The following is a 19,327-nucleotide window of genomic DNA, read 5'->3' as shown; positions in this document are numbered from 1 at the left end:
AAAAGTCTGTATTATTTTTGAAAATTATCAAAATTATCCTGAGAAATTATGAGGGCAGATTGCACAGATTCACTTTGTATTCCTATAGAACATTACAATCAGTACAGGCCCTTCATCCCATGAAATTGTGCTGACCCTGTAATCTATTCTAAAATCAATCTGACCCTTCCCTCGATGTCTTGCTTTCATCCATGTGCCTATCTAAGAGCTTCTTAAATGTACCTAACGTGCCTGCCTCTTCCAACACCCCTGGCTGTGCTTTCTACAAACCTACCACTCCCTGTGTAAAGTACATACCCCTGGCATCCCCCAAATGCTTTCCTCCAAAAACCTTAAGATTATGCCCCATGTGGAAGGGAAGATTAAGTACTAGATTTGACCTATCTGGTTAGGATGTTGATAGAGGAGCCATACATTACCGCAGATGGGGCGATGCTGGAGAGGGTGATTAACAGTTTTGGGGAGGACAATGGCCATGGAAGGCTGCATGGGAGTTTGAAGAGAATGAATGTGATGGGGGAGCGAAGAGGGTGGGGATGGGAGGGTATATGCATTGTGGCTGCTTCCAGCTGTGAGGCCCGGTGTTGCCAGGGCGGCGATGAGCTATGGTGGGTGCAGTACGTGTGAAGAGGGTTTAATGTGGATGAAGGGTACGGTGTGAAAGCGTTGCAATGCACCGTTTCCAATGTGCATGCAGCATTGCAGTGACTAAAGTGCATTGTGAGGATTGCAATGAGAAGACTGGTGTGGAGGGGAGCACGGTTACACTGTGAAAGATTGCACTTGAGAGCATAGGCTGTGGTGTGGCAATGTTACATTTGGTGGGCGTGGGGCTCCAGTGCAAAGATACGACGTTGTGTTCGGGGGCGTTGCTGTGTGCATGAGTTGCAAGGTGTGTGTGGGAGGGGGGAGGATGCACTACGGTGTGGCTATTGGTGTATCAGGCATTGCAATGCAGGAGTTTCAGTGGGAGGGGGTAGCAGCGCTGGGTGCAGTGTGCAAGTGCTGAAAAGGTCACGAGCTGGTGAAGAAGGAATCTGATAGGAAAGGAGAGCGGACCCTCACAATTTTTTCTACCTCTATTAGATCCCCTGTGCTGCAGTTTTGCCACGTGTTTATGTTTGGAGTATAGATGTTTGGCGTTAGCATGGATTAGATTGGCCAAAGGGCCTGTTTCTGTGCTGTTGTTATGCAGTACAGGAGCAGGGCTGCAATAAGAATACCATTCACTGTGTGGGGCTGCATTGGAGAGATGCAGCATGGCGACCTGCTGTGTGGTTGGGGGAATGCAGAGCGGCCGGCAGAGACGTTGTGTGGGGGTGATGCGGTGTTTTCCTCTGTATGTGTCAGGTGAAGAAGCCAGAAGACTACGTTGAGGGAGCAGTGAGGGGGTTGCAGCATGGGTCAGGACGGTAGCAGTCTATACAGGGTGAGGATGCTCAGCGTGGGGCTGTTGCATTGCTGGCGAGCTCAAGTGCAGCGTGGGAGCACAATGCAGTTTGAGAGTTCTCACGGTGGGTTGGGGGAGGGGTGTTGTGGGGAGCCCCCAGAACAAGGAAAGTAACTTCAGCTCCCTGAAGAGCTCTTTAATTCATGAAGACTAGCTTCAGGACGTAGCAGTTAGCGTAACGCTTTACATCGGTGCAGTGATCTGCGTTCAATTTCCACTGCTGTCTGTACATCCTCTCCGTTCCGGTTTCCTCTCACATTCCAAACAAATACGGGTTAGGGTCAGTGAGTTGTGGACATGCTATATTGGCGCTGAAGCTGGCGACGCTCGCGCGCTGCCCCCAGCACATCCTCGGACTGTGTTGGTCACTGATGCGTTCTAATGTACAAATGACAAATCTTGACTCTTCAAAAAAGCTTTCAGAAAGCAACACTGTCCCACCCGCGTCTCCCCTCCCCCTCCCCACTTTCATGGAATTCAAAGATTGTCCATATCACAAAGGGAGTTAATTAACTGTGAAATGTTTTGCAACATTCCAAGGACTTGAGCAGTGCTATTTCACTCATTAATCCTGCTGCAATTCAAAGAGAAAATATTTTGTTTTCTTTGAGATTTAATAATAGCTTTTGGGTTGAAGATTACTACATCTATAAATCACGTTATGCTGTTGCCCTGAGAACTAACACTAGCAGTCAATAGATATGCCACCAGAGATCATTCCTCACCAGCAACTTCAACAATAACTAGAAATGAAAAATGCTGGATATACTCCAGAGGTTTGGCACAATATCTGGAGAGAAACGGTATTAACATTTCAGGTTGATGACCTTTTATAAGCAGACACTCCCTGATAACTACGGTTAAACCAGTCTAAAACAAGAGGAAGTCTGCAAATGCTGGAAATCCAAGCAACGCACGCAAAATGCTGGAGGAACTCAGCAGCCCAGGCAGCATCTATGGAAAAAAGTACAGTTGACGTTTTTGGCTGAGATCCTTTGGCAGGAATGGAGAAAAAAAGCTGAGAAATGGATTTAAAAGGTGGGAGGGAGGGTCTCGGCCCGAAACGTCGACTGTTTACTCTTTTCCATGGATGCTGCCTGGCCTGCTGAGTTCCTCCAGCATCTTGTGTGTGTTGAACCAGTCTATTCTGTTCCAGGATCTGTGTTCTTTGTGATTTTTATAAATAACTGATGAGGAAGTGGTGGGGTGGGTTAGTAAGTTTGCATATAGCATGAAGGTTAGTGGAGATGTAAATCGTGTGGAGGGTTGCAAGGGGTCATTGACAGGATGCAGAGCTGGGCTGTGAAGTCACAGGTTCAAGATTGCTTACAATTGTTCAATGTCATTTCTGTACACAAGTGTAAAGGAGAATGAGATGATTCTTACTTTGGGTAAAGCCCTCCCAACCATTGAGCACATCTGCACGGAGCGTTGTCGCAGGAAAGTGGGATCTATCACTGAGGACTCTCACCACCCAGGACTTGCTCTCTTCTTGCTGCTGCCATCAGAAAGGTGGTACAGGAGTCTCATGACCCACGCCACCGGTTCAGAAACAGTTATTACCCCTCAAACATCAGGCTCTTGAACCAGCAGGGATAACTTCACTCACCTTCACTCACCCCATCACTGAAATGTTCCCACAACCTATGGACTCACTTTCAAGGACTCCTCATCTCATGTTCTCGATATTTATTGCTTTATTATTTACTATCAATATTTCCTTCTTTTTGTATTTGCACAGTTTGTTGGCTTTTGTACACCGGTTTGACGCCCAAGTTGGTGCGGTTTTTTGTTGATTTTGTTATGTTTATGGATTTATTGAGTATGCCTGGAAGAAGATGAATCTCAGAATTGTATATGGTGACATATATGTACTTTGATAATAAATTTACTTTTGAACATTGAACAATGATAAAAGCACAATAAATATAAATACAGAAGATAACTTATGTGCATACTGTAGATTGAATGTATAGTATGTCCACAAAATGATGCTAAGCACAGGAGTGCCTATACATAAGGTGATTCTTACACAAAGTGATAAAGTAGTGATGGTTGGGCGCGTGGAAGGGTGGGTTAGTGGGTGGAGGTGTTGATCAGCCTCATAGCTTGGGGAAAGTAACTGTTTTTGTGTCTGGTGGTCCTGTTTTGGATGCTACATAGCCTCCTCCCTGATGGGAGTGGGAGTTTAATCCAGAAAATTGTGAAGTGATTCAATCTGTAAGGACGAATTTGAAGGCAGGATACAGCATTAAGGGTAGGATTTGGAGCAGTGTGGAGGAACAGAGGAGTCCACAACCATAGATCCCTCAAAGTTGCCCTGCAAGTTGATAGGGTGGTTAAGACGACATAATGCTTGTGTTGGCCTCCATGAGTTGGGAGATTCAGTTCAAGGGCCACGAGGTGACGTTGCAGCTCTGTAAAACCCTAGTTAAACCGCACTTGGAATATTGTGTTCATTTCTGGTCACCTCAGTATAGGAAAGGTGTGGACATTATAAAGAAGTTGCAGAGGAGATTTTCCAGGACTCTGCCCACCATCCAGGGAGTCAGAAAAGTCTTTCCAGGCAAAGCAGTTCTTGCATTTCTTCCAGTCATGTGTACTGCATTCAGTATTCATCGTGTGGCCTCTTCTACACCAAAGAAACCAAACACAGATTGGGGGATCACTTTATAAAACACCGGAGCTCAGTCCTCAGCGGAAACCCTGAGCTCCCCATTGCCTGCCACGTCAATTCCCTGTCCCACTCCTGTCTGACCTATCGGGCTCTGAGCTCCTGCACTGTTACAGTGAAGCCCAGTGCAAGCTGGAGGAACAGACACTCATTGTCTGTCTGGGGGCATTTCAGCCTTCTGGACTGAATACTGGATTCTACTAAGGCAACTTGATATGTGTCTGGATCAGTTGCCCATCTGTGATCAGTAAGGAGAGACAGCAACACTCCTAAACAAAATGCTCCACATGTAAGAAATTGACCTTGTCCCTGCTGACTCTTACCAGTTTTCATCAATTCACCATAGAAAGCATTCTGTATGGAAGCATAGTGACTTTGGTATAGCAACTGCTCAGCTCTGCCCGTGACCACAAGAAACTGCAGAGAGTTGTGGACACAGCTCAGCACATCACAGGAACCAGCCTCCCCTCTATGGACTCTGTCTACTCTTCCCACTGTCTCAGTAAAGCAGCCAGCGTCATCAAAGACCCCACCCTCAGACATTCACTCTTCTCCCCTCTCCCATTGGGCAGAAGATACAAAAGCCTGAAAGCATGTCCAAACAGGCTCAAGGACAGCTTCTATTCCACTTTTATAAGCCTCTTGAACAGACCTCTTGTACAATAAGACCTCGTGGTCTCACAATCTACAGTACCTCATTATGATCTTGCACTGTATCCTTTCTGTAGCATTTACACTTAATTCTGCTGTTGTTGTTTTACCTTGTTCTACCTCAATAGACTGTGTAATGATTTGATTTGATTTGATTTGATTTGTATGAACAGTGTGTAAGACAAGCTTTTCCACTGTATCTTGGTACATGTGACAATAATAAACCAATTCCAATATTGGTTCAGCTTGTTTGTTGTTATCTATCCCTTTTTTTCCTCTGTCAGAACATGCTCAGCCTAACCTGCCAGGTTTGTTTTCCAACTCGACATTTCATAACTCTCACATTCCTCTCACTGTCTGTTTCCATTCACTCACTGACCAGATAAGCTTGTTTACACAAGAGAGGCAAGGAAGGGAAATAATTTGGGGATGGGACTCCAGAGCTTAGGGTAGATAGATAGATACTTTATTGATTAGGTTCTATAATGAGTGAACCTATAGCCAGGGAAGTGATGATCCTCTCCCCTCCTGTTAGACTGTTAGAAGTAACTTATTTTTTTATTCTTTCTTACTTCTCTTCTAATATTTGTATATCTTTATTCTTTGTCTTTATCTTTAGGTCTTTATTCTTTGGAGTGTAGAAGGTTGAGGGGGGACTTGATAGAGGTATTTAAAATAATGAGGGGGATAGTTCGAGTTGATGTGGATAGGCTTTTTCCATTGAGAGTAGGGGAGAGTAGGGGACATGAGTTAAGAGTTAAGGGGCAAAAGTTTAGGGGTAACATAAGGGGAAACTTCTTTACTTAGAGAGTGGTAGCTGTGTGGAACTAGCTTCCAGTAGAAGTGGTAGAGGCAGGTTCGGTATTGTCATTTAAAGTAAAATTGGATAGGTATATGGACAGGAAAGGAATGGAGGGTTATGGGCTGAATGCGGGTCAGTGGGACTAAGTGAGAGTAAGTGTTCGGCATGGACTAGAAGGGCCGAGGTGGCCTGTTTCCCTGCTGTAATTGTTATATGGTTATATGTGCACTTGTAATGCTACTGAGACACTGTAATTTCCTTTGGAATCAATAAAGTGCCTTTCTACCCCACCCCTACTACCTTCACTGCAGCTTCAGTTTTACATTGCCTCCTCCCCAGTTCCGATGAAGGGTCTCCAAAATGAAATATTGTCTGTTCCTCAGCCCACAGATTTTCCACATTTTTTGTTTGATTCTATTTGCAAATTTGATGTCACATCCGATGCTGGGATGAGTTTCCAAGCTGCAGGAAGAGAGCACATAATTTTCCCCTCTGTGACATTGCCTGACTCCAACAACAGTACATCTGCTGAGGAACACCTTTCTCAAGCCTTTGTCGTCTCCTGATTCAGCACACTGCTGGCTGGCCTCTGTTGATCTGCCCTCTATCAAATAAAGGTCATGCAGAACTCAACCAGCACCAGGTCCCATTCAGCTGTTACCCTACATTCAGTTGCTTCTACTGTTGAGACAATAGTCAGATCATCCAAGATCATATTAAATGGTGGAGGTCTTGAGTGGCTAAATGACCTACTCTTGCTCCTGATCCTATCAATGTACTGGCTTCCATTTGAAACTTCTTATTGCTTTAAAGTTCCTCTCACCTTCATCTCTCACTTGACTTTTGTCCAATCCAAGAACCCTCTGAAACCTCTGCTTAGGAGGGTTAATGGCACCTAACAACAACTCCTTTGTTTGCATCTTCGGAAACAGCTCTATTTCCATCTTTAAAATCTCTATTTCTCCCTTTCAGAGTTCTTTTGAAGATCCTGACCTGGAGTTACACACTGACTACAGTTCTTTGCGGGAATGGGACTCACTCTTAGGGTTCCATAACTGGCCGTTGTTCAGCATGCCAAAGGCTCGGCCTGAGAGTCCGACTCGAATTCGGAAGCCTAAGATCTTGGGGCTCTGGAGGTGGGCAGATTGAGGGTCGGTGTCACTACAGGAGACCCGTGTGTCGTCAGGGGAGTCGGGATATCTGCAGTTGTGTGCCTGGAAACCCAGGATCGCAAAGACCCATCGTAAACCAGCGAATTGTTTGTTATGTCTCCCTTCTTGCTGGGAAAATGGAGACACATCTGACTTTATCTTCTCCCTCTCAAATTGGAGTACTAGGAGGCACATGATAAATAGGCTAAAGTCAGCATGGTTTCTTTAAAGGGAAATCTTGTCTGACATATCTTATATGGTTTTATCAATAGCCTTATGCATGTCATAAAATAGTCTGCAGCATGATAGACCTTTCTGAAATTCCTTGAGGAAATAACTGACAGGAGATTCAATGGATGTTGTGTACTTGGATTTTCAGAGAGCCTTTGACAAGGTGCCGCACATGAGGCTGCTTAACAAGATAAAAGTCCATGGTACTACAGGGAAGATACTAGCATGGATATGATAAGATTGGCTGACCAGCAGAAGGCAAAGCGTGACAATAAATACGGGTCTTTTATGGTTGGCTGCAGTAATTAGTGGTGTTCTGCAGGGATTGATGTTGGGACTGCTTCTTTTCACATTGTATGTCAATGATTTGGATGTCGGAATTAAATAAATCAGCCGTGATGGAATGGCAGAACAGTCTCAATGGTCTAATGGCCTAATTCTGTTCCTGTGTCCTATGGTCTTATGGTCTAACGGGGAGGAGCTTAAGAGGATTAATGGTGCCAAACAGCGACTCCTTTGCTTGCATCTTCAGAATCAGCTCTACTTCCATCTTAAATATCTCTATTTTTCCCTTTCAAGGTTCTTTTGAAGACCCTGACCTGGAGTTACACGCTGACTATAGTTCTTTGCGACCCACTCTTGGGGTTTCATGAATGGCTGTTATTTGGCACACCAAGGGCTCAGCCCAAGAGCTTCACTTGCCTTCAGAGGACCGAGGTTTTGTGGCTCTGGAGATGGGGGGATTGGAGTTCGGTGTCCGGGCAAGAGATCGATGTGTCATGTGAGATGGAAGATCTAAGGCTGTGGGCCCCGAGACCCAAGATCTTTGGGCACAGAGCTCGGAAAAAACGATGCAACGGACGTTTAACATCGTAAACCAGCGAGTTGAGTTGTTTGTTATGTCTCCCCTCTCGCTGTGAAACGGAGACATCTCTTTCTCCCTTATTAGGGAGAGAGAGAGCCTGTGTTATATCGAATACCAAAGTCTTTGGGTTAACTGCAAGTCTGTGTCTTTGCTGTTGCTTTGCTCCCACTTGAGTGCTCGGTGGCGGTGCTGATGCTTTTTTTGTTGGTGGGGTGAGGGGGGATTGTTGCTCGCTGCCGCTATGTACGGGAGGGAGGGGAGCTGGGGGGACTTCGGGGTTCTAACATTTAACATCATTCATTCTTCAGGGCACTCCTGTGTTTTCGTGGATGGTTGTGAAGAAAAACCATTTCAGGATGTATATTGTATACATTTCTCTGACATTAAATTGTACCTTTGAACTCTTCTGCTTTGAGCTCTTTGATCATTCTCTAAATGTAATCACCGTTGGTGGCCATGCTAAGCTCTGAAGTCCCATCCCCAAATTATTTCCCTTCTTTGCCTCTTTTCCCACTTTTCAAGGTGTCCTCTGTATAAACTTCTTCCCATCAGTCATAAGTTATTTGTAGGAAGCCTGGTGTGAATTATTGTTCGTTAATGAAGCACCTTGGGACATTAAAAGAAAATGCAAGGTGCTGTTGTAAACCACAAAAAAAAACACCAAACAGATGAAATCTTAATCAAGCCACCTCAACCCCAACCACCCTCCCCTGCCAACTATCTTTTCATTATTCCAGCCTAGGTCACGTGAGATTTCAGCCTGGAAAATTCTAATGAGCACTTGGCGTATAAATGACCCAAATTTAAAGCTGGTGCCATCATTAGCGTATTCCTGAAGTCAAAACACTGAAAATATATCACGTGTCAATTCCAGCACATCACTAGTGTTTTTTTCTACCTGTCAGATTCTGCATGTGGCCAAGATTTTCTGTAGACTGATCTTATAAGCTCTGCAAAATTTAATTCTAAAGTAGTTGGTGATGCAGGCCCCCTCTTGGGAGAGTTCAAAATGCCCATGACAGTGGAAGTTTCAGTAAAGTGACTTCAAACTATGACTCACCATGTTCTCACAATGATCCACATTCAAATCAATTTCCTTGTGCATTGCTGCAAAATAATTCATCCAGTGTTACTCCTTCACTGGAAATCCTTTACAAATTATTTTGGCTTAATAAGTCTGCGTCACATTAGCAAAGCTGATGGTTGATATAGTTCGTTAAGTTTAACTGACCATACATCATTCTTTCACTGCAGGGTTTGGCAATCAGCTTTGTCGTCTTGAAGTTGTTCTTTTAATCAAATTGTATTTCCTTATGCCTCTAGGGCTAGCCAGTAATTTCATACAGAAATTGAAGATGATGAAAATCTGAAATAAAAATAATGTTCAAAACATTCAGCTCATCAGGAAGCGTTTGTGAAGCAGGAAATGGTGTTACTGTTTCAGGTTGTGGTCTCATTATAGATCATTGGGCTGAAATGCTAACCTATTTCTCTGAGCAGCAACTTTGTTCACTGTTGGTGCCCCTCCCTGTTTCCTTTCATTCTTCCATGGGACTAGGTCGCTACTGGCAAGGCCAGCATTGATTTCCCATCCCAAATCACTACAGGGAAGGTGAAGCCGAGCAGCTGCATTCTGTGTGTCTAAGCTGTTCAGGAGGGAAGGTCACTTCTGCATGATGCATCCTTCACATCTGACCACGCTTTTAATCTTTACATGTTGTGTGGGGCTGCCCTTGTTATTATCAATAGATCATTCCCCAGTGACAAGTGAATTCAACGAGACATTAATCACATTGTCTCGAGTGAATCTGTAGGCAATGCAGACTGTTAGTTTTTCATAATCACTTTATAACATAAGGTATTTATTTGCCCTCTACATGAATGTCTTGTCCAGATATCTTAGGTATAACTAAAGCATGTCCTGGGACTGAGGGAAGAGTGACTTCCATTTCCACATCTCCATTCATATCCTTCTCAAAATGTCTCAATGTGCTCAATAGATAATGAGCTAATTTTGAAATGTAGTCACGATGGTAAAGTAGGAAATGCTGCAGTCAATTTCAGATAATTCATTTGTAACTCTCGGTTCAGCTAGCGGCTTAATATAGGGGATGATAGCCCCCGGCCTGGCCAAACTTAAGAAATCTCGTTTGGGTGGATGCTGCGCGATGTGTCCCCTGTTACAGAGCAGTACCATGAAATAGCAAACAGTACATAATATGTGATTAAATGATTGAGTTTTATAATTCTTAATTTGACTATATGGTTAGTAAAGAAACAAACAAAAAGGGCCCATTCTCATGAAACAGTCTAAAGCACAATGTTGGAGCTCACTGATAAGCCGGTCGTCCTCCATTGAACTCCTCCAATCGTCACTGACCTTCGGACCCTCACTCCAGGTCCACTTCATCCGGCAGTCTACCAACTCTCTCCATTCGTGTCTTCTCTCCTACCTCTCCCCAGCAAAAGACTGCGAAATGCTGGCCCCCAGACACACAAGAAAGAACAATGCCCTGCTCATTAGCTAACATGCCCCGTTATCTCCAGTCATAACCCAGACACTGCTGCTACAGAGAAGTCATTACCTTGGCAGTGCAACATTACAGAGGAACCATTACATTAGCAGTGAAACCTTACAGCGTGTTACACTCTCCCCCCCACCAAATTTAGTCATGTCCTCATGACATTGAGATAATTTGCCAACCCTTCCTGCAAAACACAAAGTCCAACCTAGGTGTAAAAGGCAGTGACATAGCTCCTCAACACGGTAGGGAGTCACACTGTGTTCCCCTGGTGCTATGTGGTCTCCTAATTCTCTGAGACCTCCGTACCCCCTCACCTAGCTCTTCAGGTTCAGACATTACTGGGGATACTTCCAGTCTACCTGGAGAGGCCTCCCGCAGCCTATCACATGTGCCCACCTGCAAAGCGGACCCCTCTGTCCTGTGGCCAAGCCCTGCGGAGTCCCCTGCGGAGTCCCACTGCAACCCAGGCTGCCCACAGGTAGCCCTCCCATTTCACCTGACAGCGGGAGAAGGGCCGGGAGTCTCTTCCTCAATCAATGGAGAGTTAGCGAAAGGCAGCATATACCACACATCCATGTCCTCATCCTCCAAATCAGTATCCCTCTCAGGGGTGGGGGCCGGCTTAACCTCAAACTTGGTCCTGTAGAGGTAGTCACTCAGCTTATCCACCACGCCCATTTCTATGCCAGAAACTCCAACTTGTGTGCAGGATAGTTTTTCTTGGAGGGTGACAGACTCCGGCTGACAAATGCAACGGGCCTCAACCCGGTGCCCTGATCCTGATACAGACCCTCTCGGGCTGAGGATCGCCCTGAGGGTGATAGGGCATGGTCCTCGACTTCTTGACTCCAAGCATGCTCAGTAACTCATGGATCAGTCTGCTCTCGAAATCCCGTCCCTGATGACTATGTATCCACCTGGGGAGGCCATAATAAATGAAATACTTCTCCCATATCACTTTGGCCACCGTGGACGCCCTCTGGTCCTTGGTAGGAAAAGGCTGAGCATATCTGGTGTAGTGGTCCGTGATGACTAAGACATTCGCCGTGTTGCTGGCATCGGGTTCTATGGACAGGAAATCCATACACACCAGGTCCAGGGGCCCCGCACTCTGCAAGTGGGGACAAGGGAGCTGCCTGCTTAGGCAGTGTCTTCCGCCGTATGCATTGAATGCACGACTTGCAGTCTCTTCAACCTTCAGCTTCATTCGGGGCCGGTAAAACCGGTCTCTGAGCAATCCATAGGTCTTCTCCACCCCCAAATGTCCAGAATCATCATGAAGTGACTTCAACACAATCTTCCAATTCTTCTCCGCCAGAACCAGCTGGCAACATGGGGGTCGGCCCGGGGATGATGTGACTCAGTATAGGATCTGGTTCTACAACGCCAACTGAGGCCATTCTCTCAGTAATGGAGGCACCGACGGATGTTTCATCTTCTCTGCCTGAGCCAAGTCTCCGTTTTCGACCGCTGCCCAAATAGTTCCGATGCCTGGATCATCTCGCTGAGCAGCTGCCACTTCCCCAGAACTCAATTCTGGCAGCTGACTTGTCTTCAGAGCAGTCAGGTTACAGTAAACTTGGGGAATGGCGTCATCAGAAGCCCTCAATTGATCCACTGCTCGATCCTGCCTCTCCTTTCCCTCTGCCTTCATGGTGATGGCAAACTGACACATGGCCTTCACCCCCGGGGCAGGAACACTCTCCCACTCCTCGTCACGCACACGTCGGGACAAAGCATCAGCATCAATGTTCCTGCTTCCCGGCTGGTAAATCAGGCTGAGATCATAGGCAGAGCACGCTGCCAACCACTGATGGCCTATGGCATCCAGTTTCGCCGAGGTCAGGGTATAAGTTAGGGGGTTGTTGTCCATCCTCACCTCTGCAGGGGCCAGTCAACTGCGACCTTGCTCTGAACAGGATATCCTCAGTCACCCGGATAGTGTGACGTGTGCTCTTGGAACAACCCACATCAAACTCATCAGTGGAAAAGACACCTTCCAGTTTTAACATCTTCTCTACCAGCCTCCTCTTCCAACCCGCAGGAACCGGGGAGTCCCCGAAGTTGAATGACTCAGCAGTCAAGTTTACCGCTTTTCCGATCGTTTCTCCCCGGCTTGTCTCACAGGGACACTAGACTTTACCGTCACCGGGAACAGGTGCAACCCCCGCTTGAAGGTGACCTCCCTCTTCGGAGTGTTCCTGACAATCACTGCCATCCTGCTCGCCTGTACAACCGAGGGCTTCTGCAATTCGGGCCTCACCAGTACCCCAGCAGGAAATCCCGACTCCCCCTTGTGTTCTTCCGGAGCGTCCACTAAGAGGGCTTCACCCTCAAGCACTCCTGGAAATTTGGGGGTCCCCAACACTCTCGCTACTTCTCCAGGCCATACCACCATTGGCTTTGACTGGGTGAACCACACAGTCTCGTTTAAATTCGGTACCCAGCCTAGTGCAGCCACGCACTCCCTCAAAAGCAGCTTGAAACACCGGGTGCACGGACAATGTTCCCAAAAAGCTCTCACCCGCTTTCTCCTTGCAGGCCCCCATGAGCCTCCTTACATGAGGGGTGTTGGTCCCCACCAGAATTGAAACGCCACCCATCCCAACAGGGTCCAGACAAACCAGCACTAATGTATCAAGGACCTCAGACACCCCCACATCGGCCTCCGAGAACTCCAGTTTCACTGACAAATAACCATCCTATGGATAATCACCGGTACTAAGCCCCCAGATCTCTAGTGCTGTGAATGGGGTCAATGGTAAATGCTTCAGATACCGGGTGTAAAACAATGTGACCTGTGACCCGTTGTCGAGTATGGCTTTAGCATAAATACCCTCGATCCGTAGTGACACACTGAGCATGGCCCCACTAAGCTTTCAGGAATTGGGCCTTTCGCTTTCGGGGGTTCCCTGATACATTGCTGAATTCCAGTGAATACAGGCCCAGAGCCATCAAATGCTCCTTATATTACAAGCAACCTCACAATGTTCAATAGAACAACAAAAAAAGCAACAACGATGGATCAAAAGCAGCAAAACAAGCCCCCTATTTCCCTCCCACTCACACGCACAAACAGTTCTCCAACCCCAGGGCAGGCCATCTCCAGGCCTCCAGCCCCCAGTGGACTTGCAGACTCCAGACCCAGGGCTTCAGCCATTGGACCTCGATTTCCAGTCTCATTCAGTCTTCAAACCTCAGTATCAACCACAGCACTCGAGGACCCCATTTTACAGTTGCACACAACATACCCCCAAAACAATGTGATAAAGGCCAGCACTCCATCAGCTCTAATCCTGCACCAGCGTGGCACTTTCTCAGCATTGTGTTAGTGACCACGTTGAGGGGCAAACATTGGTCTCAGAGTACTGGAGAAATTATCTTGTGGTGTACTGTCTTTGGCCTGAAACGGTAACTCTGTTTCTCTTTCTACAAGTACCAGCTGAGTGTTCCCTGCATTTTCTGTTTTTATACCCGGAAGAATCACCCATTTTTTTTTAAGTGCGTCTGTGATCTTTTCTAACACAGAAGGCAAGGCCTCTGTTAATTATCACATCTGAAAAGTCATACTCCCTTCATCACTACTCCTCCCGCTGCCTCTCTGACAGTACAGCACTCGCTTAGCAGTCTCTCTCCAACAGTGTTCTGGTCCATCAGCAATGCCACTCTCTGTCAATGCTACATTGCCAACCTCATCGAGGATGCAATTTATCCTCTAGGGTGACTAATGGTCCTGGAGCACCTCACTGGTGCCAGTCGAGACTGTGTCTTCTTTCATGCCCTCAGCTGCCTGCCACCCAGTATGATGCTTCTTTGGTACTGCATGCCCTACATTAGTACTGTCCCTCTAATACTGTGGTGTTCCAACAATGTCTGACAGGGTGGTGCTCCTTCAAAGGGTTCGGCACTTTTTCAGCACTGCCACTCCCACAGCGCAGACCTCCGTCAGCATCAGATCATAAGACACAGGGACAGAATCAGGCCATTCAGTCCATCAAGTCTGCTCCGCCATTCCATCACGGCCGATTAATTATCCTTCTCAACCCCAATCTCCTGCTTTCTCCCTGTAACCTTTGACACCCTGACTAATCAAGAACCAATCAACCTCCTCTTTAAATATACCCAATGACATGGCCTCCACGGCTGCCTGGGCCAACAAATTATCAGATTCACCACTGTGACAGAACAGGTTGGCAATGCTAATTCTCCCGCTAACCTTGCCCCTTTGCCCAGTTAGTCAGCCCTCCTCGTTCTGTCCCTGGTCTAGTTCCCCCAGCCATTTACATATGCCAACTGTAAAACAATTTTGGCTAATCAAAACAATCCCTTCAGTTAATGTGCTCTACTAGTTTATAACTCATAAAAATAAGGATTCCAGACACAGACATTCATTTATTTTCACTCACACTGTTAAATCGGTTTGTAGACAGCAGAACAGCCACAAAAGACCCGAGGGACAGTTTGGGGCATTCTGAAATAATGCCTGGGTTAGTGGGAGCAGGTGCACCACAGCCTACACAGGCAAGGCCACTGGGGTTGAGGCATTATTCTTTTATATTCATCTGAGCATGTGGACACTGATCTATGGGTTTAATTAAGGCATTCTTCTAAACTCTAATGTGTTACAAGAATCACCTCTTGTAATAATGATCAATGAGACGCAAAAAATCTGTATTTACCGATAAGTAACTTTTATTGTCTCAACTAAAAAGCACATGGGTTCACAAACTAACTACCTGCACACACCCTACTAGAATTCCCTAACAGTCCATGAACAGTCAATGAAGAGAAAAGGATATTACCTGGGAAAAGAGTCTACGCTGGCCAGGCATTCCTTGTGATCCCGATTTCCACGTGTCCATGGGGTCCTCCTTATCTGTGATGGTTGGTCTCTGGCTGCTGGAGAGTTATCGTCACTGTGTATTTGGAGCTCCTGAGTCTTATACTGTTCCTCATCAATTGAACCATTGGACCTCCATCCCATTGGCTCAAGGTCACCTGACCTACTTGGGTCTCCTTCTTACTGGTCATTGTACAGGGTTACAGCCTACATTGTTTCATGGCTCTGCCCACCCCAGCCTCGTGTATTTCAACCCTGACTGGTCCAAACCAGTTAAATGAGGCAACCCAGACAGAGTTTAATGAGATTACAGATTGCTTCTTCGGTAGGTTGGGCATTTTACATAATAAGTAACTACTTGTCTGAAAATGGTCTCGGGTTTGGCAGGTCATTCATTACCTGAAGCTCCTCGTGTTCACATTCAATTGCTCTGTTTAGATGATCCCAGAGCAAGAATAAGTTCAGAGTCCACACCTTTACATAATCAGTAGCTACTTGTCTGAAAATGATCTCGGGTTTGGCAGGTCATTCATTACCTGAAGCTCCTTGTGTCCACATTCACTTTCTCTGATTAGATTATCCCAGAACAAGAATCAGTTCAGAGTCCACACCCTTTACATAATAAGTAACTACTTGTCTGAAAATGGTCTCAGGTTCAGCAGGTCATTCATTACCTGAAGCTCCTCGTGTTCACATTCACTTTCTCTGATTAGATTATCTCAGAGCAAGAATCAGTTCAGAGTCCACACCCTTTACATAACACATAGTTACTTGTCTGAAAATGGTCTTGGGTTCAGCAGGTCATTACCTGAAGCTCCTTGTGTCCACATTCAATTGCTCTGATTAAATTATCCCAGAACAAGAATCAGTTCAGTGTCCACAAAATGGAGGAAACAAAGACAACTGGCTTGTCTGCTTCCCCCGTCCTTGATCAGACTGTAGTTTCTTCTGGCCAACAAGTGAGTACAGGACCAGAACCATCAATCGGTATTCATATGTTAATCCTTTCATTCCCAGGATTATACTCACGAACCTCCTCTGAACCCTCTCCAATGCCAGGACATCCTTTCTTAGATATGGAGTCCTGGAATCATTACACTGAAAGTATCAAGCCAGAATTTGGGATCATGCTTCATGAGTGGAACTAAAACCCACAACCTTTCTGACTCGAGAACCAGATTGGTACACAGTGGGCTCCAGATTTTACACAGCACTTTCACATGAACACTTCCTGTCTTTTTGCCAGTTGAGAGGGTAGGACAGGCAGCACTCCACTGAATGTGATTGATTGGGTGCCAAACAACTTTATTAAGCAGTGAATGTCGAAGTGAACAGGAGCAGTGACAAAAGTGTTTTCTATGTGGTTGTGAGGTTTAGCCAATTCATCCAGTAAAGGAAAATGAGAAATTATTTTAAATCTGAGATACACAATCTGCCAGAGGGACTCAGTTGGTGGAGCAGCATCTGATGCAGGATTTCCACTCAAAACGTTGACAATTCCTCTAGCAGATTGTGTGTTGCTCCAGATTCCAGCATCTGCAATCTCCTGGGTCTCCAAGAACTCGAAACAGTCCACCATTAATCAATTTAAAACATCCAACTGTGTTTTCGTCAAAGCCAGACTCTGACACCCATCAGCTTTCTTGTTGGTTACCAGATCCCTTGACAACGATAATTCGTCAGTTTAATGGACCTGTGGACCAACAGTGGTTCAAATCCAAAGCGAAGGAGTGGAGAGAGCTCAGAATGATGCAGGAACAACTCTCTGCGTTTTGTTGACCAAGTTGCTGCCTAGCCTGCTGAGTATATGTATGTATATGAGGAGTGTTTGGTGGCTCTAGGCCTGTACTCACAGGAGTTTATAAGAATGAGGGAAGACCTCATCGAATCCTATCAAATATTGAAAGGCCGAGATAAAGTGTATGAAGAGAGGATGTTTCCTAAAGTGGGGGTGTCTAGGACCAGAAGACACAGCCTCAGATTAGTGGAGTGTGCCTTTAGAACAGAGATAGGTAGGAATAGGCATGAATCTGTGGAATTCACTGCCACAGACGGCTATGGAGGCCAAGTCATTGTGTATATTTAAAGTGGAGGTTGATAGGTTCTTGATTAGAAAGGGCATCGAAGTTACAGTGAGAAAGCAGAGAATGGGGTTGACAGAGATAAAAATCAGCCCTGATAGAATTACTGAACAGACTCTGGGCTGAATGGCCTCATTCTGCTCCCAAGTCTTATGGTCTTCTGGTCCATACCAAAGCTTTCTGCTTTAACACCACCCTCCCCACATTGTGAACGAAAGTAGATGAATAGATGAATCTTCAGTGACCTGGTTGGGAAACCTGAACATTGTGACCACAACATTCAGACAGAAAAGTGGCTTGTGAATCCGTGTGCACTGAAAAATGGAAATGCGCAGGAACTCACGAGTCCCTGTATCATGTTTAGCATTGTGGATCTGTTCTTGAAGAGCAAAGAAGTGACTTCAATTAACACTGATGTTCGTGGACTTGGCAACAATGCCACACCCTCACTAATGAAGGCCATGGCTGCTCTTGTGCAGCAGTCCAGAGTTCGAAGACCAAAATCGGTGAGTCTGGAGGTCGAGGCCTGAATGTTGAAGCCCATGAGTCAGCATTATCACAACCAGGGTCTCTGCCATGGAGTCTGGGCGTTTTTGCAGGTGGGCTGCTGAATGGAGTTGGCAATCATGCTCTTGAGTATGCGTGTTCCAACCAATTAGTGTTAAACTCCCTTCCTCTCATTTCAGTCTTACATCTTGACCAAAACCACAGGAATGTCAATGTTCCCTGCTTACCTTTGTCCTTGTCCTGGGGGAGAAGACTTCTGTTTAGATTGATGCTAAAAGGAGCAGTATTAATTTAGTTAACACACACAAACTGCTGGAGGAACTCAGCAGGCCAGGCAGCATCTATGGGAAAAAAGTACAGTCAACTCTTCGGCAGGTATTTATTTAGTATTAAGTTACTGCTTCGGAGCCGTGGCGTTGGAATTAGCTTTCATTTTGAGAGTTTTAGTTAACGACACAGTTGGCCTAGCATTTATTGTTTTTTTTCCATTTGTTCTGTACAGTTCTCATTAAAGTTCAGTGAACTGTTCATCTGCTTCAGCGTCTCGCCCTCCATACTTGGGCCGTAACCTCTCACTTGTGTCAGCAAGCTTCGACCACCAAAAATGGACCCAGTGGAGATAGAACAGCTGATCTCAGCCCTAACTTTTGTTCGGCAGGTAAGAGAGAAGCTAAAGTCAGTAGAGGCTGGGATGGCAGAGCGGCTCAAGCAATGCAGCAGCCACTCAGAGCGGCAAGCCCAGTCAGAAACAGACGTCAGTACTTGAAGCAATGGCTCACCAACTCACCACAGGATCAGGTGGCAGCCATTACCACTCTCACTGCTGCAGCAACCTTCAGCCAGGACAGTCCCACTCCCACATCTTCCTCTGTAACAGTCACATCCGCCTCAGCCATTAATGCCTTGATTCCCTTAGCAATTTCTGGATCAGGAATGAGTATTCCTCCACCAGGCAGACACTTTGGTGGTCCTGATGGCTGCAGGAACTTTATCACCCATTGTGTGCTGACTTTCCAAACCCGGCCTGGTCAGTTCAGTAAACTGGCTTCTTTGGTGAACGTCTGGACAGACAGGTAAGGCTCAGCCTGTTCAATGCCCTACGAGAACAAGGTTCCCCTGCAGCCCAAACTTCCCAACGATTCGTGGTTGAGTTCAAGAGAGTGTTTGATCTTCCAGTACTGGGTCAGGAGGCAGACCCCCAGACGTGCGCTAAGGAAAGGGACAGTGAGGGACTGTGCAGTAAAGTTCTGCATGCTTGCAGTTGAGATGGGGAGGAACCAGAGATCCCTCATCACTGCTTTCCAGCATGGGTTGGACACAAGGGTTCAGCATGATGAGCAGGACAGCCTGGATGACCTGATAAACCTGGTCATTCTAAATGACACCCAGGCAAATAGGTGGTGTAGGGAAAGAATGCCCCGATCTTCCTACTCTTTAGATCACTGTCCGTCTTCACCCTCTACCTCATCACCTAGCACTGTGGCTCTCCAGGACACGTCTGGGCATCATTTGCCATGCGTCCAGTAAAAGAGGATTACCCATCAGCAGGA

At 46.2% G+C, this 19,327-nt stretch overlaps 1 protein-coding gene across 4 annotated transcripts in view; it reads right to left on the bottom strand.

Annotated features, from left to right (window-relative positions):
- Window positions 1–15,281, bottom strand: part of cdk4 (cyclin dependent kinase 4) — an 83,352-nt gene extending 68,071 nt beyond the window's left edge. The window contains exons 1-2 of one of the 4 annotated variants that reach the window (XM_073071369.1): window positions 15,152–15,258; window positions 9,056–9,190 (exon numbers count right to left, since the gene is read on the bottom strand). In XM_073071369.1, coding sequence (XP_072927470.1) covers window positions 9,056–9,058 — 3 coding nt within the window. In that variant the 5' untranslated portion in view covers window positions 9,059–9,190; window positions 15,152–15,258. The other 3 variants (XM_073071368.1, XM_073071373.1, XM_073071367.1) reach the window with 3 other exon arrangements.
- Window positions 15,282–19,327: the final 4,046 nt, after the last annotated feature.

Source organism: Hemitrygon akajei, chromosome 18 (genome assembly GCF_048418815.1).
Source record: "Hemitrygon akajei chromosome 18, sHemAka1.3, whole genome shotgun sequence".
Taxonomy (NCBI): domain Eukaryota; kingdom Metazoa; phylum Chordata; class Chondrichthyes; order Myliobatiformes; family Dasyatidae; genus Hemitrygon; species Hemitrygon akajei.
This window is presented reverse-complemented; position numbering and strand designations above follow the sequence as displayed.